This window comes from Phyllobates terribilis, unplaced genomic scaffold, assembly GCF_046119375.1.
Source record: "Phyllobates terribilis strain yellow unplaced genomic scaffold, ASM4611937v1 Scaffold_12__6_contigs__length_324123572, whole genome shotgun sequence".
In the NCBI taxonomy this organism is placed as follows: domain Eukaryota; kingdom Metazoa; phylum Chordata; class Amphibia; order Anura; family Dendrobatidae; genus Phyllobates; species Phyllobates terribilis.
This window is the reverse complement of record NW_027362772.1, coordinates 287,682,374-287,708,092: the sequence shown is the minus strand read 5'-3', so window position 1 is coordinate 287,708,092 and position 25,719 is coordinate 287,682,374. Positions and strand designations below refer to the sequence as shown.

General features: G+C 51.6%; 1 protein-coding gene across 2 annotated transcripts in view; it reads right to left on the bottom strand.

The window, feature by feature from the left end:
- LOC141171619 (uncharacterized) overlaps positions 1 to 25,719 on the bottom strand; it is a 157,859-nt gene that overhangs the window by 36,997 nt on the left and 95,143 nt on the right. For both annotated transcript variants that reach the window (XM_073655289.1, XM_073655290.1), the window contains exon 13: positions 380 to 529. In XM_073655289.1, coding sequence (XP_073511390.1) covers positions 380 to 529 — 150 coding nt within the window. The remainder of the gene's footprint in view (positions 1 to 379; positions 530 to 25,719) is intronic.

Below are 25,719 nucleotides of genomic sequence, written 5' to 3'. Positions count from 1 at the left end.
GTCTGGAGAGACCCCTTGGAGCATAATAAACACATTTTCAATTTACCTCAACTTTTATTTACAAATTCCGGAAAAGATTTTCGGGATATTCTCTCATCTCATCTTGAGACCGATCACGTGCCCTCTAACCACACGACCGCTGTAGCTAATCACTGGCCTCCACGGTCTTGTGCTGATCATACAGGCTTAACTGCTAAGGCTCAGACCAGCTGTATCAGTCACGTGGTTAGATGGCAAGTGATCGGCTGCAGAGAAATAAACGGGAACCATCATGGGATAGAAATGGTGCCTGAGAGGCGAGGAATGAAACAAGTGAGTAACATTTTTTTCAGGGCCTTTATACCTTAGAAAATCCCTGACATTTTTCCAGCAAAGTTACCTGTATCTTACTGTAGGCATCGAGGATATTGTACATATGGATCTGTAGCAAGAGCTCCTGTCTGACGAACTTGGCAGCTAAGGTGTGGAAAAGCAGATGCTGGGAGTCTTTATCATTTATTAATGATTTCGCTTCTGCTGATGACACCCCCTGCAAAATGCAAAAAATACATTATCTATGACATCGTAATTAGAGATGAGCGTTGTTCTACTCGAACTGTTCGCCAATCTCAAATTCGAGCTGTTTTGGGCGGTGTTCGAGCCGTTCGGCGAACACGAACAATTTGAGAAAAATTCGGCTGTTCGAGGTTATGTTCGATAACTGTTCGTGCACCAAAATCATAACTGGATTTTTTCTCAGTAATGATGAAAATTAATGTTAATACGCAGTTTGAGTGTACAGCGGGGTGGGGGGAGGGGCAGGGGATGGATCTCTGCAGGAACAATGAAGATCTCCATTTTTTTTTCTCTTTCCCGCATTTGCAGTGGGGAGGTGCAATCTGTCAGCCTATCAGCAGCGCACACACGGAGCGAAGTGCTTTTTTTCACACAAGCAAGGGCATGTGTCATTGGCAGTGTATGTCACATGTCCTTGCCCTATAAGACCAAGCCATTTTCCCCGTCGCCACCATTTTCTCACTGCTGCAGCTGCGTGTTAGACGGCACCGCTGTTGCTGTGTGCGCTATACCTTGTTAATTTCAAGCCAATTTTCGCACAAATCTACAGATAGCTTGGGAGTAGGGAATAGTTGTGATTGCAGTCCTTTTAAGGACTAGGTTACAGCATTTCCTACGACTTTTATCAGGGAGGTCTGTGCTCTTAAATAGATAGGTTGTGGGAGTAAAGACTAATTGTAATTGGAGTCCTTTTCAGGACTAGGTTACATCAGTTCCTATCAGTTTTTGCCAGGCAGGTCTGTGCCAGTGCTGTGCAAGTTTTTTTCACAGCATTTGGCTGAATCTAGCAAAGCTAATCCTTTTTGGCCTATTGCAGAGTGTGTTAGTCAGTGGAGTAGCCTATCTGTGTTGCAAGATATACCACCTGTGTATAGAATACCAATTTTTTTACTGCACCTAGTGAAGTAAAATCTTTTGGGCATAGCATCATTCTATTAGTCCATCTATACTGACCTCCATCAGGTTGCAAATTAAAACTAATTTTTATCTGCATCTACAGTACCTCTGAAAAAATATTTGGGCTTCTACCTGTGTGTGGGACTTGTTGTATTAGTCCATCTATACTGACCCCCATCAGGTTGCAAACTGAATATATTTTTTTCCTGCATCTACCTCTGAAAAAATATTGGGCTTCTAGCTGTGTGTGGGTCTTGTTCTATTAATCCATCTATACTGACCTCCATCAGGTTGCAAACTGAATATAATTTTTTTCTGCATCTAGCTCTGAAAAAATATTTGGCCTTCTAGTAGTGTGTCGGACTTTCTCTATTAGTCCATCTATACTGACCTCCATCAGGTTGCAAATTAAAACTAATTTTTATCTGCATCTACAGTACCTCTGAAAAAATATTTGGGCTTCTAGCTGTGTGTGGGACTTGTTGTATTAGTCCATCTATACTGACCTCCATCAGGTTGCAAACTGAATATATTTTTTCTTCATCTACCTCTGAAAAAATATTGGGCTTCTAGCTGTGTGTGGGACTTGTTGTATTAGTCCATCTATACTGACCTCCATCAGGTTGCAAACTGAATATATTTTTTCTGCATCTACCTCTGAAAAAATATTGGGCCTCTAGCTGTGTGTGAGTTTTGTTCTATTAATCCATCTATACTGACCTCCATCAGGTTGCAAACTGAATATAATTTTTTTCTGCATCTAGCTCTGAAAAAATATTTGGCCTTCTAGTAGTGTGTCGGACTTTCTCTATTAGTCCATCTATACTGACCTCCATCAGGTTGCAAATTAAAACTAATTTTTATCTGCATCTACAGTACCTCTGAAAAAATATTTGGGCTTCTAGCTGTGTGTGGGACTTGTTGTATTAGTCCATCTATACTGACCTCCATCAGGTTGCAAACTGAATATATTTTTTTCTGCATCTACCTCTGAAAAAATATTGGGCTTCTAGCTGTGTGTGGGACTTGTTGTATTAGTCCATCTATACTGACCTCCATCAGGTTGCAAACTGAATATATTTTTTTCTGCATCTACTTCTGAAAAAATATTGGGCTTCTAGCTGTGTGTGGGTCTTGTTCTATTAATCCATCTATACTGACCTCCATCAGGTTGCAAACTGAATATAATTTTTTTCTGCATCTAGCTCTGAAAAAATATTTGGCCTTCTAGTAGTGTGTCGGACTTTCTCTATTAGTCCATCTATACTGACCTCCATCAGGTTGCAAACTGAATATATTTTTTTCTGCATCTACCTCTGAAAAAATATTTGGCCTTCTAGTAGTGTGTCGGACTTTCTCTATTAGTCCATCTATACTGACCTCCATCAGGTTGCAAATTAAAACTAATTTTTATCTGCATCTACAGTACCTCTGAAAAAATATTTGGGCTTCTAGCTGTGTGTGGGACTTGTATTAGTCCATCTATACTGACCTCCATCAGGTTGCAAACTGAATATATTTTTTTCCTGCATCTACCTCTGAAAAAATATTGGGCTTCTAGCTGTGTGTGGGTCTTGTTCTATTAATCCATCTATACTGACCTCCATCAGGTTGCAAATTCAAAATAATTTTTTTCTGCATCTAACCCAGCCAATAGTTTTGGCCTAATACCACAGTTTGGCCACTCAGCTCTGCTCGGTTACCATCCATTGTTTTTTTGTGCAAACAACTCCAGAGTTGTGAATTAGTTAACCACCAAAATGAGTGGAAAAAGGCCTGCTGCTGGTGGAAAGGGGAATAGGCGTGTTGGGAAGGGGAAAAAAGGTTGTGTCCGTGGGGTAGGTGTTAAAGCAACAGTAACATCTGCAGAAGAAAGACCATCTTCCAGCCAAACTAAAATGTCTACTTCTTTTAGCGGACAATGTGATAAGATCCCTTTCTTACGGCCACGCCAATCGCTACAAATTCCAGATGAGGCACAAAAACAGCAGGTGCTTCAACGGATATCAAGTGCTCCTTTAAGTGGGCTCTCCTCCACATCAACTTCAACATCACAAATACTCCAGTCCTCAAAGGTGTCACCCAAATCGCACTTGCTTCCTCACAGCTCCCAAATCTCCAGCTGCCCGTCTGAGTATGAGGTAGAACAGATGGTTGAGTCTGCAGAGCTGTTTACTCATACTATAGCCTGGGAATCAGAGGTCGACTCCAGCGCTTCTGTGAATCCAGACGAGGAAATGATCTGCACTGATGCCCAGAATCTTTATGAGTCGGATCCAGGACCAGACGCAGAAGGTTCTGACCATAATGTAGACCCTCATTCCCAAACTGTAACTCCTGTTGGTGGAGACAATGAGGAAGACGATGATAAGACTCAAATACCTGATTGGAGAGACAACTTTAGTTTTTTGTCAGGGCAGAAACAGGTTGGCTCTGAGGACGACGGGTGTGATAACGCACAGGGTGATGATGATGAGGTCGGAGATCCCACTTACTGTCAACCCACAGTCAGCCAAGAGATGAGGTCAGCAGAGGAGGTGGAGGAAGATGCTAGTGACGACGAGGTCAGGTTGCGCCTTCCTGGACAGAGACGTAGTACTGGAAGCACGTCAACAACTGCATCCTCAAACACAACTCTGCCTCTCACCACAAGTCGTGGTGGCTCTTCAGGTCGCATGGGTGCTAAGCCTTGCATAGCCTGGGCATTTTTTCAGATCGATAAAGATGACCCAACTCGTGTTTTCTGTAACATTTGTCAGCAAAAGCTAAGTAGAGGCCAAAAAATACATAGTTTGAGTACTTCATGCATGAACCGGCACATGGACATGAAGCATAAGTTGCAGTGGGAAGCTCAGTGTGCTACAATGCGGCCTAGCCGGCCGGGCCAACCACCGTCTGCCATATCTTGTGCATCCGCGGCCTCTTCATCCTCTGTGACTGGGGGGACAGCAGTCACACCTGTTTTGGGGCGCAGACCTGCCACCTCTTTACCCGCAACAGCCAGCGTGATTGGCAGGTCATCATTTTCTTTGGAGGTGGTAACACCAGCTGGTGTTGAGCGCTGTCCGACATCGACAGCACCACCTTTGGATCAAGGCAACCTAACATTTCCGCCTGCATCTTCCTCACAGACCGGCAGTTTGCCGGGGACACCCTTATCAACCCCGCCTAAGCACAATAGCCAGCCCTCGGTCCCTCAGATGTGGACAAGTAAAAGACCATTTCCTCCTAGCCATGAGAAAGCTAAGAGGTTGAATTTCACCATCTGCAAGCTCTTGGCTACAGAAATGCTGCCTTTCCGCCTGGTGGACACAGAGGATTTTCGAGACCTTATGTCCGTCGCAGTGCCCCAGTACCAGATGCCCAGTCGGCACTACTTCTCAAAGAAAGGTGTGCCTGCGCTCCACCAGCATGTCGCACATAACATCACCGCTTCTTTGAGAAACTCTGTGTGTGACAGGGTGCATTTCACCACAGACACTTGGACGAGTAAGCATGGACAGGGGCGTTACATGTCGCTGACTGGGCACTGGGTAACTATGGTGACAGCAGGACAAGGGGCTGCTGTCCAAGTCTTGCCGTCCCCACGAGTTGTGCGTCAATCCTCTTTATGTCAAAGTTCCTCCACTGCTTCTGCCTCCTCAACCTCCTCTCGGTCTTCCACCTGCACCCAAAGCCTGTCTGGTCATGCCACAAGCTTTCTAACTGCGCAGAAGGGATCCTGCACACCTCCTTACTATGCTGGCAGTAGGGCTCAACGTCATCAGGCGGTTTTTACATTGAAATGTCTGGGAAATGTGAGTCACACAGCTGAGGAGTTGTGGTCAGCTCTGGAGAACCAATTTCATGAATGGTTGTCTCCACTGGACCTGAAACCAGGGAAGGCCGTGTGCGACAATGCTGCAAACCTGGGTGCGGCCCTTCGCCGGGGCAATGTCACACACGTGCCTTGTATGGCTCACGTGTTGAACCTGGTTGTCCAGCAATTTTTAGCCCACTATCCCAGACTAGATGGCCTTCTGCAGAGGGCACGGTCGCTGTGTGCTCACTTCCGCCGTTCGCATCCCGCAGCTCAGCGACTTACATCTCTACAGAAGTCGTTGGGCCTGCCACTTCACCGGCTAAAATGCGATGTGCCTACCCGGTGGAATTCAACTCTGCACATGTTGCAGCGACTGTGGCAGCACCGACAAGCCCTGGTGCAATACGTTCTGACGTATAGCCTGGGCCAACGAGATTCAGAGGTGGGGCAAATCACGCTGGAGGAGTGGTCTCAGATCAGGGACCTATGCACCCTTCTGCACAGTTTTGAAATGGCGACGAAGATGTTTAGTGCTGACGATGCCATTATCAGCATGACTATTCCGGTGATTTACATGCTGGAGCACATGTTAAACAGAATTCGAAGTCAGGTGGTGGCACAAGAGGAGGTGGAGGAAGTAGAGGAGGAGGAGTTGTATGCGGAAGGGCTAACATCTGCAAGGTCCAGACGGTCGGCAGCACCAAGGCGGCAGGCATGTGAGGGTGGGGGAGATGGTTTTACCAGGGCGCATGGTAGCAGCCAAACTAGTGAGGAAGGTGCAGGAGCCCAGGAAGAAGTGGAGGACGAACTGATGGAAGACTCATCAGATGAGGGAGACCTTGATCACATTTCTGTTGTGCGAGGTTGGGGGGAGAGGACAGAGGAAGGAAGCATGATTGTTACCTCGCCACCAACACAACAGGGACTTGGTGCTCCTGGATGCGCAACACACATGAGTGCCTTCTTGCTGCACTACCTGCAACATGACCCTCGAATTGTGAGAATTAGAAATAATCCTGACTACTGGGTTGCCACACTGTTAGATCCCCGGTACAAAAGTAAATTTGCAGAAATTATTCCTGCCATAGAAAGGGATGCACGCATGCAGGAGTATCAGCAGAGACTGTTGCAGAATCTTACATGTGCTTTTCCACAAAATACCAGTGGTGCACGTAGTGAATCTCACAGTTCCAACTTGCCAACCGTGGGACCGTCAAGTGTTCAGCACTCAAACCGTAACAGAACCACAGTATCTGCTGGTAACATCAATTTTGCGGAATCATTTCACCACTTTTTTAGCCCATCCTTTGCAAGGCCACAGGAGACAAGAAGTCTGACACATAGTCAACGCCTAGAGACGATGGTACAGGAGTATCTCCAAGTAAACATTGAAGCCACGACTGTGTCACTGGACCCTTGCTCTTTTTGGGCTTCCAATCTGGATAAATGGCCGGAGCTAGCCACTTACGCCTTGGAGATCTTGTCATGCCCCGCAGCCAGCGTTCTGTCTGAACGTGTGTTCAGCGCTGCTGGTGGTGTGCTGACAGATAAGCGCACGCGGCTCTCCACTGATAATGTAGACAGACTCACGTTCATAAAGATGAACAAATCATGGATCCGAAACGACTTTTCTACCCCTGTGTCATCCTGGGGAGAGTAAAAGCTTGATGATTGGTTAAAATCACCCTACCAACCGTTTTAAGCTTTCAAATTACTAATCATGTTTATCTGTATCTTGACTGGAAAATAATTTGGGCTTTGTAGCAGTGTGCAGCACTGATCCTATTAGGCCATCTATACTAAAGCTTCACCAGATTTAAAATTAAAAATAATTTTTAGCTGCATCTAGCCCGGAAAATAATTTTGGGGCTCCGAGATGCGCAAGGCACATAAGTGCCTTCTTGCTGCACTACCTGCAGCATGACCCTCATATTGTCAGAATTCGAAGTAATCATGACTACTGGGTTGCCACACTCTTAGATCCCCCAAACTTTTCGATCAACCTTTTCATTTTAATAAAGACCAAAAAAATGGTCATTTTTGAAATTATAAGCATTAGCAGGTTGTTAGAAACTGAAATCAAACAGTTTTCAACTCAAAACTTTATTCTAGGTGATGTTACATTTTCACATAGGACCCCTTGTTCGAAAGGAGCTTCTGAACTCTCTCGTCCAATGAATTTGTCAGGTTTTGGATGGTTTCTGCTTCAATTGTTTTGCATGAGGACAGAATACCCTCCCAGAGCTGTTGCTTAGATGTGAACTGCCTCCCGCCATCATAGACACTCCTTTTAATGATTCTCCAAAGGTTCTGAATAAGGTAGAGGTCAGGGGAGCATGGGGGTCACACCATAAGTTTGTCCCCTTTTATGCCCATATCAGCCAGAGATGCAGATGTTTTATGTGCAGCATGAGATGGTGCATTATCATGCAGAAAAATGATCTTGCTGTGAAATACACGGTTCTTCTTCTTGAACCATGGCAGGAAGTGCTGTTTGAGAAAATCCACATACATTATGGAGTTCATCTTTAGCGCCTTCAGGGATCCTAAAGGGGCCGACAATCTCTCTCCCCATGATTCCAGCCCAAAACATTACTCCACCTCCTCCTTGTTGGCGCTGTAGCCGTGTTTGCGTGGGGTGTCCATCAACCAGCCATCCTCCACTCCATCCATCTGGACCATCGAGCGCTGCACGGCACTCATCCGTGAACAAAACAGTTTTGAAATCAGTCTTCATGTAATGTTTGGCCCACTGGAGCCGTTTCTGCTTGTGTGAAGTGGATAGAGGAGGTCGACAGAATGGCGCATGCACAGCTGCAAACCTCTGAAGGACCCTGCATCTTGTTGTTCGGGGGACGTTGGAGGCACAAGCAGCTTCAAAAACTTGTCTGCTGCTATGACAAGGCTTTTTTGCCGCTGCTCTTTCAACCTGACGTAATTGCCTGTAGGAAAGAGTCCTCAATTTGCCCTTATCAGCACGCACACGTGTGTACTGTGAATCAGCTACATACTTCTTGATTGCCAAGACACTTCATCCTGATCATCGCACAATGTTGATTGTAGTCATGCCTTGACCTAAACACTCCACAATTTGTTGCTTCTCAGCAGCCGACACATCCTTTTTCTTTCCCATTTTGGCAGAAAATGTAGGCTGCTTAATAATGTGAGAGAGCCTTCTTAAGTAGTCTTGCCTTTCATTGGACACACCTGCCAAACTAATTAGCACAGGTGTCTGCAATTGCTTACAGTGATATAAAGAGCCCTGACACACATCACCATCAATGAGTTTAACTGACAAACAAACAAATTCTTCCCTTATCACTCCTAAACACTTTTTGCATAATAATTTGGAACGCAGTGTACATGTGCTTTTCCACAAAACACCAGCGGTTCACGTAGTGAATCTTACAGTTCTAACTTGCCAACCGTGGTCTGTATGGAGTTGTTCAATAAAGGGCCCAAAATTAAGATAACATAGATGGGAGAGGTCTCTATGAATAGGAATTCCTAAGTATTTGATACCCTGTGAGGGCCAGGCAAAGGGAAAGTTGGACTGGATGGAATCCTATATGGATTTGGGGAGGGAGACATCGAGGGCCTCAGACTTCGCTGCATTGATTTTAAAATTTTACCATGTAACAAAGTGATCTATTTCAGCCATAACAGCATGGATGGATATATGTGATTGAGTGATATATACTAGGACATCATCAGCAAATAGAGAGCACTTGTACTCGGTGCCTCCCACCTCAATCCACCTAATATTGGGGTTATGGCGAATTGATGAGAGCAGGTGCTCCGTCACTAGGATGTATAAGAGAGGGGACAGAGGACATCACTGCCTTGTCCCATTGGTGATTGTGAAAGGTGATGAAAATGTTCTGACGCACCCCCTGGGCCTTGGGACACCCGGAGCCGGACCCTTTTTGGTGGATGCTGGTGGTTGTAGTCTTCGTGGCGGCGACCCGGTTCCGTGGCTCAGGGCGGTCAAACCAGTGGCGGAACTATTTATGTGGTTTTGATGTTTAAATGTCCGACTACGCCACCCGTGGATTGCGGTCAGAGTGAACCGCCGCTACAGGGCAGACCGCTGAGGCTGGTGTTGTGGGTGCAGCAGAGCGTAGCATAACTCCCCACGGGAGGAGTATAGCCTCAGGGCAGTGTATGCGGAGGATGGGGGTGATGGTGCAGGGCAGCAGCAGTAACGACACGGAGTCAGTGATGCAGTTCAGGGCCTTTACTCACAGTTCTTATTATCCAGACCACGTCTGCAGGTAACGGCTGCCCACGTCGTACTGTGCTCACCAGGTGAGGGGCTCAGACAACTCCCAGATAACTTTGGAGCACTTCACAGGACCCCCTTTGTGTGTCCTTTGTCTGGCCTTTCTTACCAACACTTCTGTCCGGCTGCCTCGGGCCTCCTCTTGGTAAACTTGGCGCCAGTTTCCCTGACCCTATGTGGTGCCTTCCTAGCGGGTGTAGCGAGGGGCTGCGCCACATAAAATGTCAGAGCCTCCGGTTTCTAGCTGAGGGTCGTTTCCTGCCTCCACTAGTTCGGGAACCGGTCTCCCCCTTTGGCCTGACCCCTCCACGCAGGTGGATTCGGGCGTGCGGTGGCGACTCGCCCGTCCGCACCCCTGGGATCCCTTCATTCCTCGTTCCTGGAGCCTTCTCCGCTCCTCTTCCTTCCTTCTCCCTCTTCCAGGCCTGGGCCTCTGTTACTAGGCCCGCCTCCGGAGCAGAGCTCATGCAGAGCCCCTGCTCCCTGCCACTTCTGCTCAGACTTCTCTGCACTGAACTAAGATGGTGCCCACCTTTTATACTCCCTTCTCAATGCACCCAGGAACTGCTTCCTCCCTGCTCCTGCACTACAGGGTTCCCCTTCCTCAGTGTTCCCTCCCCCCACTCCAGCCAGGGACAGGGACTGTAGTGCCCATCTCAGGGGCATATTGGTCGCCCTGCCCCACGGCAATGTGGTGTAATGCATGCAGGTGTCGGGTCCTGATCCACACTCCATCCTTACCTGAGAGTGAGATATCACACCTCTGGGTGAGGTGCAATACGTCTGTAGCAACCGAGCCCTCAGGGTGCTACAGTTCCATTTATCTTCAGCCTAGGTGACGTATTGCGATACAGGGCCGTGATTTTGGCTATAAAAAGGTCCCCTAGACCCCTACCCCAAGCTTTTTAAGAGAATCATATATGGCGTGCCAGGAGACTCTATGGAATGCTTTCTCAGCATCCAACGAGAGTATCTAATTACAAATTTTTAACTGCATCTAGCCCAGGAAATACTTTGTGCCTAGTAGCAGTGTCTGCTAGTCAGCGGATTATCCCGGCTGTTAAGCAAGCTGCACCACCTGTAGTTTAGACACTTAATTTTTTCAAAGGAAATGCTTCGGGACCATGGGATACTTAGTGAAGAGCATCAGGAGGCACCCCAAGGCATAGGGGCTGGGACTGGCAGTAGGATGCCTTGCGGTGGACAGCCGAGCTCGATCCTTATAAAAGCTTTTTAACTGCAGCAGCTTTAGTGGACGCTACTGGAGCTGGAATTACCGCGGCTGCTGGCATGAGACTTGCCCTCCAATAGATCCTTGTAAATGGATTTAAAGTGTATTCATTCAAATTAGAGAGACAATTTAAATTAAAAAGCTTAGAGCTGCCTCCACCACAGGGGGGCTCGCTTGACCCACCAGCGGACAGGCACCAGTATTGGAAGAGGGGGGCTGGCCGTCAGGGTTCACCGCGGCTCTGGCACAAACCCGGCGACACGGAGGTGGCACGGGCAGGAGCGGACTGGCCGTGTCGGCTTCTCACTTTTTGGATTTTAGAAGGGCATGACATGCCTATATCTGTGTCTCCCCCTCCTTTTACTCCTCCACCTCTTTTATTTTCGCATGACTATATGTACTTGTCACTTTTCCATGTGTTAGTTATGTCTTCTGAGCAGTTTGTCAGCTTTTGGACACCTTTGAAGGTGTTTTCTATGTGTTTCTATGTGTTTTTGTTTGCCTGCCATTGGTTTTAACGGTGTTCGAAGGTGTTCGACGAACAGTTCGACGAACAGTTCGGCGAACACACGGGTGTTCGACGAACCGAACCGAACTCGAACACTACGGGGGTGGCTCAACACTAATCGTAATATACAGTCATACATCGATCACTTTTTTATAATTTAATTAAAATACCTTCCCGTCACATCAAAAGGACTTGTGAACACATTTGACAACTGCAGAAAAACATAAGACAGTCCTGATCTAACAAGATCTTATGCCATAGATGCCCGAACAGTGCTTTGCTGATGGCCACCAAGATGAAAAAACCCACAAAGGGTGGCTTATCTGGGAATGCTCCTGTCATGTCATAAAAGGCGAAAAAGGGAAATGGCTGGGAGTTGGGACCCGGACCTGTCCCTGCCACATTAGGGGAGTGTAAGGGGGAAGACCGGGGTGTAAGTACTTTCAGAACAAGGGATCTGAGACTGCCGGGGCCAAGCCTCTGGTTGCAGGGGGAAGACAGACTGTGAGACAGGAGTCAGGTAACCGGGAAGCTGGGGGTGTGTCCACAGAGAGAGCTGAGGAGTCAGGTGACCGGGGAGCTAAGCTCGTGTCTAGGAAGAGGGTGGAAAAGGAGTTTTTGCGCGGGAAAAGCGGCAGTGGACAGTGAGAGTCAAGCCCGACTAGAGGGAGAAGAGACGCAGGATCCCTGGAGCCGAGCAAGTGAGGCGCACTGTTATGGACTAGGGGCTCAGCGGGTCAAACCGGAGACTGCCTGCTGTCGCCAGAAGACTGAGCATTGTTTAGGCGGGGAAGCCAGAAGAAAGCAACACCGGCATCAGCCGGCAACTGCATTGTGAGGAGCAAGAGTCAGCTAAGTGAAAAAACTGCCGATTACAACCGTGTTGACTCTGCTACATCTAGCCCAACTGTGGGTTGTCAGTTATAGCATATTACCTGCTCCTTCCCTTGTTGTCCCCATATTTCCCCTGTTACTCCCTGCGTGGAGATTGACCCTGTTACAGTAAATCCCCCTTATTATTTAACCCAGTACTGGCTGCTCTGTGTTTCTGTGTCACTGCATCTAAAGTACCTGGGTTACATTTGGCGTAGTCGGCAGGATGCAATCTTTAGACACAGATACTGCAGATCAGTCCATCCTGGGAGCCCCTAGATCTAGCTTGCCGCTGGGAGCCATGCTCAGCAATCTCCCAAAGTTCACCCGGGACAATATGATGCTGTGGGACTGGGTTGAGAGAGTTAGGAGTATGTTATGTATGCATCCGATGACCCCAGCTATGCAAGCTGAAATAGCCTTACTGGCCCTGGACGGCGAGGCCCGACAATCCGTGATGTACCGCCCTCCCCATGACCGGGATACTGTAGATAAAGTGGTGCGGATATTGGAGGAGATGCATGGGGATACCACCAATGTAGGAAAGCTGAGGATACGGCTGTTTCACCAAGTGCAGCAGGAGGGGGAGACTGTGACGCAATATGTTAATGCATTACAGAGGGTGCATGCCTGTATCACTAGAAAAGACGATATGGGGAATTTGGGAATGGGCCCCACTGACGTGATCTTAAGGGACCAATTTGTGGCAGGCCTCAGGGATGTGCAGCTGAAGTGTGACACCCCAGGGGTCTGGTTGCCACAGTAATAGAGATATTATGTTTGAGAGCAAGTGGGAGGTTTCTCTGGTCAGGAGCCCTAAGCATGCAACACTGCCCGCCCAGACCTGGGAGGGGAGGAATCTGCCCTTATAAACTGGGTCTGGGGCGGGATTAGAGCAGACAGAGACAGAGCCTGCAGAACAAGCAGAGAAGTCAGAGCCTGGAGAGGGAAAGTGAGAACAGGAGCTCTGTAGGAGCAGCAGCTGAAGACCAGGGGCTGTGAGCAGAGATATAGCTCGCCCTGGCTGAAGTTACTAAAACCGGACACAGGAGTCCGAGGCTGTGGGGACTGATATATACCCAGCAGCAGAAACCAGCCGGCAGGGGATTCCAAGTCCTCTGGCCATAGAAGCCCGGAGGCTCAGTCACAAAGAAGGGACCAGCGCCGCCATCCAGGAGCAGAGGCTAACAGAAGGCCCCAAGTCACCAGCCATACGGGTGAGCACCACACGGTATACTCAGGGACGTGGGCTACTTGTAACCGCTGACAGCAAGGTAGCCAGGAAGAGTGCAGATAAACGGGGAGGCCTACAACTCCACCTGGCCAGGGGAACTCCTGCTTGCTCGCAGACTGACCAGGCCCCTTATACTAGCCAGTACTCCCGGGAGGGTCTGCCTTGTACCATCAGTAAAGACCCTGAACTGCACCTCACGTCTCTGTGATTCCTTGCCGCACCAGCACCATTAGCACTGGGACCCTCACACCATCACTCCCATCATCTCTCACATTAGCTGCCCTGAGGCAATACTTCTCCCGTGGGGAGTTATCCCATACTCGGCTGCGCAAACAACATCAGCCTCAGCGGTCGGCAGCGCAGCGGCGGTCCCCACTGACCGCAATCCACGGGTGGCGTAGTCGGACATTTGCTATACATTAAGACTGCCACTGGTTTGACCACCCTGGGCAAGGACCGGGTCACCGCCACACGGAGACTACAACCCCCAGCATTCTACAACAGGCCCGGTTCCGGGTTCCCCTGCACAACACAGGCCCAGGGGGCGCGTCAGAAGCAGGCCTTGCGGGAGTGCCTGCGTGCTAACCCACGTATGACTTTTCTAGAAGTGGGGGCGGAGGCATGTGTGAGAGAGCAGGAGATGGGGGTGACGACCCTGGCAGGGATGGTCCGGAGTAACGAGGTACCCACCCCGCCTGCAGCTGAACCGGAATGGGCTCGAGAGATGTGAAAGGAGATACAGGAGATGCGGGGTGAATGGTCCAGGCTCAAGAAGACCCCTGCACCGACACCAGAGATACCCAGATCGATTGCCCCAGTTATGGAAAGAATTGAATTCAGGCCCCGCCCCGCAGGAGAGTTCCATATAGAGGTGAGGCAGCCCTACACAGACAGAAACACGACCTGCTGGAAGTGTGGAGGTGCAGGACAGTACGCCAGGGGCTGTGCTAGCCGAGGGCGCCCCCTGTCGCGGCAGCTGTTAAACTAGCGGGCTCGGTGTTTGGGGGACACAGCCTGGAGCCTAAGGAAGAGGAAAGAAAAAGAGTAAGTCCCAAGGACCTAGTTTCCACCAGCCCGACTGTCTGGGCCGAAATGAGCGGTCGGGCTGTTCACTGCCTGATTGACACGGGATCCCAGATGACTACGATGACAGAAGCCTACTTTCAACAGTGATTTCCAGAGATAGCGCGGCCTGAATGGGGACCAGTAATTTGATTAGCTGCCGTGAGTCTATTACCCATCCAGGTCGCAGGGGTGGTGTGGATGAAGATCCGAGTGTGTGGAAAAGATGTGGGAAAAAAAGGGGTCGTCTTGGTCGCAGGGGGAACCGGAAGTGGACCCCCAGTGACCCTCCGAATGAATGTGCTGAAAGAGATCGGGCAAATCCTGAATAGTGAGCTGAAGGAGATTTCTCTAGACCGGTGGGACCCACGAACCCCCCAAAGGAGGGTTTTTCAACAATTAATCCGAGCCGCCCAGGCTCAGGAGACGTTGAGTGAAGGGAAGGTCCTGGGGAAAGTAATAGTACCAGCAGCTACGGCGCTCACCTTACCGCCAGGACAAACTGTACTCATGTTACCCGCATGTGCCTGCACATCTCTTGAGGGGGTCGAAGTACAGATAGAACCGATGGACAAAGTACCTGTGGCGCCCCTGAGGGTTCAGTCGCCACAGGGGTACTGCACCTCAGAACGAGGTGTGGTATCTCCTCTCCTAGGTAAGGATGGAGTACCTCACAGGACCCCAACTACACACTCAACATTACACCACTCCAGTTCTGAAGGGGGCCTAAAGCACCATAGTGCTGCCCCGGGCCTGAATGGAGGAGTTGGGGGAGCCAAAGTTAGGGGGGAACCACGTAGTGAGTGAGGGTGGAGGAAGCACTTTACTTTAGCACTTAATAGAATCATATATAACTGGAGGCCATTTTAAGAACCGGGCCTTTGGTCGTGGGTCGTTGGGACGGCAGGTCAGCATAAGGCTGCAGCCGCCTCAGGGTCCACGGTTCCCAGTCTCAGGCCTCGAGACGGGGGATTGGGGCAGAGTTATTACTGGCTCTGTCCCCGGTCAGAGTTCAACCAAGAAGGCCCAGGAGGGGAGCACAGGAGATAGGCTCCACAGGCGAAAGGATCTCAGGGGGTGCGGACGGAGCGGAGTTGCCACCTGCATACCTTATTCTGGCCCAGCCAGAGAGACCCTGCCGCAAGAGGGGGTACCGGTCCCCGATTATCTGACTTTGCACTTCACGTTTCTGTTGGAAAAGTCCGGAGGCTTATGTGGATCCCAGGGGGATACGGACGGAGCAGAGTCGCCACCTGTATGCCCTAATCTGAGTTTATCCAGAGGGACCCGGCCTTACGCCACGTTCTCACCACAAGTCACCAAAAAGGGCACCCAGTCGGTCCGGGAACTACACATTACCCACAAGGGACATCGCAGTACCCGTATGGGACTCAGTGGGGGACACAAGGCGGGAGAAGTTCAACAAGAGTGGAACACACTAGAGCGGAGGTCCTGTCAAGCGCTCCTGAACTACCTGGAGTGTGCTGAACCCCACCCTGGCGGCCGCAGCTCACCGTGTGACAGCAGAGAGAAGCTCTGAGCTGAGAAAACGCTACCGTGAGTAAAGACTTGGATGACTTCAACTACTGCCTCTGTCTGTTCTTTCCTCCGCGGCTCTGCAACCGCCAGCGCTCTATTCTGCATCCCTCTCTACTCTGCCCTGAGGCCCCGCTCCACCTGTGGGGAGCCGCACCAACTAAGCTGCCTAAACACCGGCCTCAGAGGACTGTTGCAGCGCTGGTGATCCTCACCAAACACCACAGGTGGCGTCACAAACTTTCCCTATCCTATATAATTTCCACCTTCCTTTTTAAGAGTGACCCCAGGGTACGGCCTCGGGAGCCGGCCACCGCGGCATCCTCAAGACCAACAACAAGGCCCGGGCGCCGAGTCGTTTCCCCATCCCCTGGGCGCGTCATACCCCCCAGACTCCTGGTGGCTCGGACACTGGCCACCGTCCAGGGTGGCAATGTTATAGTGCGGTGCGTTAATCTGGGCGAAGGTGATCTCACACTCCCTCCCAGGGCGGAAATAGCCCAGATTCTGGGAATGCCAGAGAAGTTGGTGCAACCTGATGCGGTACAGCTGTCCGCTGTACGAGGAGACCGCTGGAGTCTGGCGGTCACCGTGTCACCGGAATCCCACCGTGCTAGTGCGAAGGGTGGACAAAGAATCCTAGAATGAATGCGGGCTGAATTGACGGGACTTTCACCCTGACAGGTGCAGCAGGTTGAGGAGGTACTGGAGTGGTACCAGGAAGTCTTTGTTCGCCATGAGGATGATTTTGGTTGCACCGAAGCCATTACCCACGAGATTCCCACAAAGAGCGCTGCCCCAGTGTGGGAGAGATACCGGCAGATACCTCCCCAGATGTATAAAGAGGTTAAGGGGATGCTAGCCCATATGTTACAAAATGGTGTGATATGAGAGAGTCAGAGTCCGTGGGCAGCCCCGATTGTCCTGGTCCGGAAGAAAGATGGGACCCTGCGGTTCTGTGTGGACTATAGACGACTGAATGCCTGTACAGTACGAGACTCTTACCCATTACCCCGAATCCTCCTTGGATCAGGGCCGGCGGGTACCAGCAGGTGCACGTGGCCAAACATGACCGTGCGAAGACGGGACTGTTCGAGTTCAATCGGATGCCCTTCGGCCTGACTAACGCTCCCGGGACATTCCAGCGTCTGATGGAGAGGTGCCTGGGCAATTTGAACTTCGAGGCGACACTGATTTATCTTGACGACATAATTGTCTATGCCGCCACCTTCGAGGAGCACCTCCAGCGACTGGAGCAAGTACTGAGCCGCCTACAGAGTCATGGTCTAAAGGTGAAGCCCCAGAAGTACCACCTATTCCGCAAACAGATCGAATATCTCGGTCATACTGTGTCCGGTGAAGGAGTCAGGCCCACCCGGGAAAAGGTGGCCGCCGTACAGGAGTGGCCTACCCCGAAGACAGTGAAGGACGTTCGGGCCTTCCTGGGACTTGCCGGGTACTACCAAAGATTCGTGAAGAACTTCACCCGCATAGCCAACCCATTGCTGGAGCTACTTAAGGGAGTGCTGGCGGGCTCCAAGAATCGGGCGATTCGGTGGGAAAGCAGCCAGGAAGAGGTCTTCCGTGCCCTAAAAATGGCCCTGACCGAGGCCCCAATACTTGCCTATGCGGATTTCTCCCAACCATTCATACTCCACACTGATGGGAGCCTACATGGTCTGGGAGCCGTGTTATCCCAAGTACAGGAGGAGAAAGAGCATGTGATTGCCTACGCCAGTCGCTCCCTTCACGACTCCGAGAGGAACCCAGATAATTATAGCTCTTTCAAATTAAAGTTGCTGGCTCTGGTTTGGGCAATGACCGAGAAGTTTGTGGAGTTTATGTCCGGGTCCGTAGTACTGGTGAGAACAGATAACAACTAGTGTTGAGCAAGCACTAAAATGCTCGGGTGCTCGAAGCTCGGACCGAGCTCACCGTGATACTCGGGTGCTCGACCCGAGCAACGAGCCCAATGTTAGTCTACGGGAGACCCGAGCATTTTTGCGGCGGCACCCCCGGCAGTCTGTAGAAAGCCTAAAAAACGATAGTGACAGTGCTCAAATGACATGGGGTCAGCATGGGGATCGCGCCAGGAAGCATTTCTGACCCCCAAGTCACTGATGTCAACAACGTGGTCAGAGGTATTAAGCCACTTTTACGGGCTCACAATAAAACGTTCAAAAACGAGACTGAAACGGTTTTCCTGTGAAATATGTTAAGGAACTTCCTTTCCAGGGTAAAGACTTGTGTATAAGGTAAAATAAATAACCAAAAACAAAAATACTCCTCCACACCTTGGGCTATGTTCACAAGTAGCATTTTTTATGCGTTTTTGCACTTTTGTATTGCTTTCAATCGTGACAAATGCATTCACCGGGAAATGTCATTTTAACATTTTACAATCTTATCTGGCCATGTGCTGTGTGACACATGCATACAATGCTGAAAAGACATGGGAACAGCATGGGGAAGACCCCTGGAAGCATCTCTGACACCCAGGTCACTGCCTAAAAGTGTGCCCATCAGAAGTGATCCTTTCCGCATCAGAAGATGCAGACTTGCAACTATCCCCGTGCAAGTCCTTGTCCCAGGGCAGTGTTCAATTGTACCTCCTCCATTCCTTGCAATGCAAGCGCAGGTATGCAGCCTGCCACCCACCCACCGCCAGGCTGCTATACCATACTGCTAGCTTGCTTGCACTTGAAATGGGGCCTTTTAGTTTGGAGGAGGCCGAAGCTGGCCACTACCTCATAGCTGCTTCGGCAGCGAGGTATCCATACTCAGTCCCCAGCCGCCCGGCAGCTGGGTGTCCACGCTCGGTCCCCAGCCACCAGGGGGCGGCCGGGTGTCCATACTCAGTCCCCAGCCGCCCCGCGGCCGGGTGTCCACACACGGTCCCCAGTCGCCTGGGGGCGGCCAGGTGTCCTTAAACGATCACCAGCCGCCCCTATTTCTCCTCGAAACTTCCCCCACACTTTTCTTAGCCTGGCCTGCTTTAGGGCAGCATTGAATGAGCCCACCAGAGAACCAGACTCCTCCGTTGGGCCCTGGCTTCTCCATCAGGGGAGTTGAGAGTGCCAAGGTGAGGAGCATGATGATGATGATAGAAGTTAGCGTCTGGTTTGTTTTCTTGGAATGCAAGCGCATGTATATAGTAGCAGCTAGGCCTGAGGTGGGCAGCATTTTGGCACATATCCTACCTCTATGTCTCCCCCTTAAAACAAAGCTTCAGGTGATGAATGATGGATGAGGTAGTGGCAAAGGAGAAAGAGCAGGAGGAATAGGGACCATTCACATCAATATCAGGCCAGTCAACCACACATGTCTTGTAGGATATGTTTCTGTACCAAAAGGAGCGGTTCGGCTACAAAGTTATAGGGCATGCAGTGAGTGCAATGCCTAACAAAAATTTCGAGGCACTCCAATGCCCCTTGGAAGTGACATGGAGGTCAGAGGGCCTTAACTAAACCATTTTTTCCATTTATAGCAACTGGGTCTCCTGTGCACTGTTGGCCTAAGCAGTGAATGGAAGGCATTCCAAAAATTATGAGGAACTGCAATGCCCCTTGAAACAGACATGGATTACAGCTTACTAAAAACCTTCTACCCATTGTTGGGGAGTGAGTCTCCCTTAGTGTTCGCCTATGCATTGAAAAGCAAAACCTGACTAAAATTAGGAGGAAATTCAATGCCCGTTGGAAGAATGGTGGAGGTCGCAGTGCAATAAAAAGACAATATCAATGCCCCTTGGAAAAGGGGTGGAGGTCACAGTAGCTTAACAAGACGGTTTTAATTCCCCTTGGAAGAGACGTGGAGGTCGCAGTAGCTTAACAAGACGGTTTTAATGCCCCTTTGAAGAGACGTGGAGGTTGCAGTAGCTTAACAAGACGGTTTTAATGCCCCTTGGAAGAGAGAGGAGGTTGCAGTAGCTTAACAAGACAGTTTTAATGCCCCTTGGAAGAATGGTGGAGGTCGCAGTAGCTTAACAAGACGGTTTTAATGCCCCTGCGGAAAGTGGTGGAGGTCGCAGTAACTTAACAAGACGGTTTTAATGCCCTTTGGAAGAGACGTGGAGGTTGCAGTAGCTTAACAAGACAGTTTTAATGCCCCTTGGAAGAGACGTGGAGGTTGCAGTAGCTTAACAAGACGGTTTTAATGCCCCTTGGAAGAATGGTGGATTAGAGCATACTAAAAACCTTCTACACATTATTGGGGAGTGGGTCTCCCTTAGTGTTCGCATATGCATTGAAAAGCAAACGCTGACTAAAATTAGGAGGAAATGCAATGTGTAATGCACACGCCCGGGCTGAGCGGCGTGTGCGTGTGATTCCACTGGACCGTGCCGGAGAGTGAATGCCTGGAGGGGCGTAACTAGGTATTCACCCGATCCGACCAGGGTCGCACGACGGCATACGACGCCAGTGCACCCAGGAGGAACCGAGCAGAGGGACCAGGTGCTACTCCAGGACAGACCCCGGACACGGCTGTTGACCCACACAGGGGAATACAGGAACAGACTGGTTAGGCTGGCACACAGACTGGTGGGAATAGGCAGGCACGACTGGTATGCGGGCAGGCGGGTATGCAGGCAGGGGGGTACAGGCAAGCACGGCTAGAGTGCAGACAGGAAGGCACTAGCAGGTAGGAACACAGGCGGGATAGGACCCAGTACACACTGGGACTCTGGAACAGAACCACAGATGTGGCAGACAAACACAGCAGAGTGAGGCCGCCCAGAGAGGTGAGCGAGAGCAGGGCAGGACGAGACCGCCTGGAGCGGTGAGTAAGAGCAGAGCAGGACGAGACCGCCTGGAGCGGTGAGCAAGAGCAGAGCAGGACGAGACCGCCTGGAGCGGTGAGCAAGAGCAGAGCAGGACGAGACCGCCTGGAGCGGTGAGCAAGAGCAGAGCAGGACGAGACCGCCTGGAGCGGTGAGCAAGAGCAGAGCAGGACGAGACCGCCTGGAGCGGTGAGCAAGAGCAGAGCAGGATGAGACCGCCTGGAGCGGTGAGCAAGAGCAGAGCAGGACGAGACCGCCTGGAGCGGTGAGCAAGAGCAGAGCAGGACGAGACCGCCTGGAGCGGTGAGCAAGAGCAGAGCAGGACGAGACCGCCTGGAGCGGTGAGCAAGAGCAGAGCAGGACGAGACCGCCTGGAGCGGTGAGCAAGAGCAGAGCAGGACGAGACCGCCTGGAGCGGTGAGCAAGAGCAGAGCAGGACGAGACCGCCTGGAGCGGTGAGCAAGAGCAGAGCAGGACGAGACCGCCTGGAGCGGTGAGCAAGAGCAGAGCAGGACGAGACCGCCTGGAGCGGTGAGCAAGAGCAGAGCAGGACGAGACCGCCTGGAGCGGTGAGCAAGAGCAGAGCAGGACGAGACCGCCTGGAGCGGTGAGGAAGAGCAGAGCAGGACGAGACCGCCTGGAGTGGTGAGCAAAAGCAGAGCAGGACGAGACCGCCTGGAGCGGTGAGCAAGAGCAGAGCAGGACAAGACCGCCTGGAGCGGTGAGCAAGAGCAGAGCAGGACGAGACCACCAGGAGCGGTGAGCAAGAGCAGAGCAGGACGAGACCGCCAGGAGCGGTGAGCAAGAGCAGAGCAGGACGAGACCGCCTGGAGCGGTGAGCAAGAGCATAGCAGGACGAGACCGCCTGGAGCGGTGAGCAAGAGCAGAGCAGGACGAGACCGCCAGGAGTGGTGAGCAAAGGGGTCAGGGCAGAGCGAGACTGCCAGAGCAGTGAGCAAAGGAGTCAGAGCGGAGCGAGACTGAGCAGGGGGAACAGGGCTCTGTTCACACGGAACAGACAGGAAGGGAAAGGCAGAGCCAGATACCCACAAGGTACTTGCAGTGAAGTAGCGAGTGGACCACAAACACACAAACGGGAGTACAGAGACAACAAGCAGGAGTTAGGTACGAGTTCAGACTCTGCAGAAAAAGGAAAGGAACGGACATAGAGGCAAAACAGGTAAAGGATAGGAGAGAGTTCAGACTGGAACTGAGTGTACGGAAGAGACCGACACTGCAGCGGGATACAGGAGCGGGTCTGGGAATACGGCCCCCAGAGAGGCGGGACGAACAGGCAAGGAGCGTGTTCAGACAGGACAGACAAGATACAGGAGCAGGTCTAGGTAATCGGCCCCTAGAAGGCGGGAGGAACAGGCTAGGAGCGAGTTCAGACAGGACAGACAAGATACAGGAGCGGGTCTAGGTAATCGGCCCCTAGATGGCGGGAGGAACAGGCTAGGAGCGAGTTCAGACAGGACAGACAAGATACAGGAGCGGGTCTAGATAATCGGCCCCTAGAAGGCGGGAGGAACAGGCTAGGAGCGTGTTCAGACAGGCCTGGAAATACAGCCTCCAGGATAGGCAGACAAGAGAACACAGAACGGGACCTGGCACCTTCAGAGTGCAAGCACACACTGAATGAAACACAATGCTCAGGCAGGGATTGATTGGAGCAGCTGGGTTATATACCAGGTGACAGATAGCAACAGGCTGAGGACGCACAAGGGGTGTGACCCACAGCAGGTACAAAAAGCAGGAAGTGATCGGGCGCCGCCCTTAAGCAGCAGAAACAGACACAAACAGACAGCATGGAGGGAAGCCAGAGAGACACCCTGGACTGGAGATCAAGTGCGCGCTCTTGCACAGTGGGAGATGGACCACCATGCAAGGGCGCCGCCAGATATGTTACAGTACCCCCCCGCTTACGACCCCTCTTCTTCAGGCCTGCCAGAATCTTCCGCAGGGAATTCGAGGGCCAATCCTTCACTTCAAGGAGATCACTCCCACTGTCCACAGGAAAAACTGGTCTCATCTGGTTAGCTAGGATGCTACCTCCTATCCAGCCATCCTCAGCAACAGACAAAACGGGTGGAGTACCAGGAACAGCACACAAGGAAATCTCTCTCCACATATTTTCAGGTGGCACCCCAGAGGGTACAGGAGACAACTGGAAGTCCTCTACCGGGTTGGAGGGGAGCAGAGACTTGGGGGTAAACTCTGCTTCGAGGTACATCTTGTCAAGCTCACAGGAAGAAATAGACGGGTTATCACGTACAGGATGAGGAAAAATCACTGTCTCTTTGTTATCTGGTGGTACCCCGGAGGATTCAGGAAACAACTGGAGGTCCTCCGCCGGGTCAGAAGAGGGCAGAGGCTCGGAGAAAACATCTGCTTCAGAGTACACTAGGTCGGACTCACTGGACGAAGCAGGCGAGGTATCGGGTACCGAGTATAGGAAAGTCTCTGTCCATTCACCACCAGGTGGCACCCCGAAGGGTTCTGGAGACAACTGGAGGTCCTCCGCCCGGTCGGAGGGGTGTAGAGACTTGGGAGTAACCTCTGCTTCGGAGTACACTAGGTTGGACCTACTGGACGAAGCGAGCGAGGTATCAGGTACAGAGTATAGGAGAGTCTCTGTCCTTTCGCTACCAGGTAGCACCCCGAAGGGTTCTGGAGACAACTGGAGGTCCTCCGCCTGGTCAGAGGGGTGTAGAGACTCATGGGTAACCTCTGCTTCAGAGTACACTAGGTTGGACTCACTGGACGAAGCGAGCGAGGTATCAGGTACAGAGTATAGGAGAGTCTCTGTCCTTTCGCTACCAGGTAGCACCCCGAAGGGTTCCGGAGACAACTGGAGGTCCTCCGCCTGGTCGGAGGGGTGTAGAGACTCATGGGTAACCCCTGCTTCAGAGTACACTAGGTTGGACTCACTGGACGAAGCGAGCGAGGTATCAGGTACAGAGTATAGGAGAGTCTCTGTCCTTTCGCTACCAGGTAGCACCCCGAAGGGTTCTGGAGACAACTGGAGGTCCTCCGCCTGGTCGGAGGGGTGTAGAGACTCGGGGGTAACTACCACTTTGGGGTACCCATTGTCAGGCTCACAGGACGGAGCGGACAAAGTATCGAGTACCAGGTGTAGAGAAGTCTCTCTCCATTTGTCATCGAGTCGTATCCCGGAGGATTCAGGAGGCAACTGGGGGTCCTCCGCCAGGTAGTAGAGGTGCACAGACTCTGAGGTAATCACAGCTTCGGAGCATCCTTGGACATGCACACCGGTTAAAGTGGGTGAAGCATCTGATGCCGGGTGCAGGAAGTTCTCCTGTGTGGAATCTGGATGGGCAGTAGTCTCTTCGGGCAGGAGAACTGGTGCACTACCCACGCACATTACCCGTTGGGGCTTCTCCGGGATACAGGGAGATGAAGCTTCAGTAGGGACTTCAAGGTCGGGGTCAGGAGGTCTCAGGGAGGACAGACCCTGGCGTGACGGCTTGCCTCTACGTCTAGCACGTCTGGACTGCCTCTTGAGGTTGGGAGAAGTATTCCGGAGAGCGTAGTCACCCTGTGAGGATTCTGGGTGGGCAGTAGTCTCATTGGGCTGGAGGACTATTGCGCTACCCACACACATTACCCATCGGGGCTGCTCCGGGATATTGGGAAGTGAAGCTTCAGCAGGAGCCTCCAGGTTAGGATCATCGAAGACCATTAGAAAGGCTACCAGGAAGGCCATTATGTCCAGGACGATAGGATCCTGTGTTTCCCATAGGGGGTTGATCCATTCCAAGGCATCACCCGCTAGGTTAGACATAATGAATGCCACCTTAACCCGATCGGTGGGAAAACATAGAGGGTAGAACTTGAAGTGTAGCATGCATTGCTCCACAAATGCACGACTTTGTCTTGGATCCCCATAGTAACGTGGCGGATCCGCAGGAACGAGAGCAGATAGATCCATCTGGACGGGTGCGTAATTAGGCAGGAACTCAGCTAGAGAGAAAAAAAATTGTATTTATTTATTTTTAATGCATGTATTCGCTGGAAAACGTCTCAGAGAGCGAAGGCCGTGGGGCTCAACGGGAACCATGGCCTGAGCATGCTGTAATGCACACGCCCGGGCTGAGCGGCGTGTGCGTGTGATTCCACTGGACCGTGCCGGAGAGTGAATGCCTGGAGGGGCGTAACTAGGTATTCACCCGATCCGACCAGGGTCGCACGACGGCATACGACGCCAGTGCACCCAGGAGGAACCGAGCAGAGGGACCAGGTGCTACTCCAGGACAGACCCCGGACACGGCTGTTGACCCACACAGGGGAATACAGGAACAGACTGGTTAGGCTGGCACACAGACTGGTGGGAATAGGCAGGCACGACTGGTATGCGGGCAGGCGGGTATGCAGGCAGGGGGGTACAGGCAAGCACGGCTAGAGTGCAGACAGGAAGGCACTAGCAGGTAGGAACACAGGCGGGATAGGACCCAGTACACACTGGGACTCTGGAACAGAACCACAGATGTGGCAGACAAACACAGCAGAGTGAGGCCGCCCAGAGAGGTGAGCGAGAGCAGGGCAGGACGAGACCGCCTGGAGCGGTGAGTAAGAGCAGAGCAGGACGAGACCGCCTGGAGCGGTGAGCAAGAGCAGAGCAGGACGAGACCGCCTGGAGCGGTGAGCAAGAGCAGAGCAGGACGAGACCGCCTGGAGCGGTGAGCAAGAGCAGAGCAGGACGAGACCGCCTGGAGCGGTGAACAAGAGCAGAGCAGGACGAGACTGCCTGGAGCGGTGAACAAGAGCAGAGCAGGACGAGACCTCCTGGAGCGGTGAGCAAGAGCAGAGCAGGACGAGACCGCCTGGAGCGGTGAGCAAGAGCAGAGCAGGACGAGACCGCCTGGAGCGGTGAGCAAGAGCAGAGCAGGACGAGACCGCCTGGAGCGGTGAGCAAGAGCAGAGCAGGACGAGACCGCC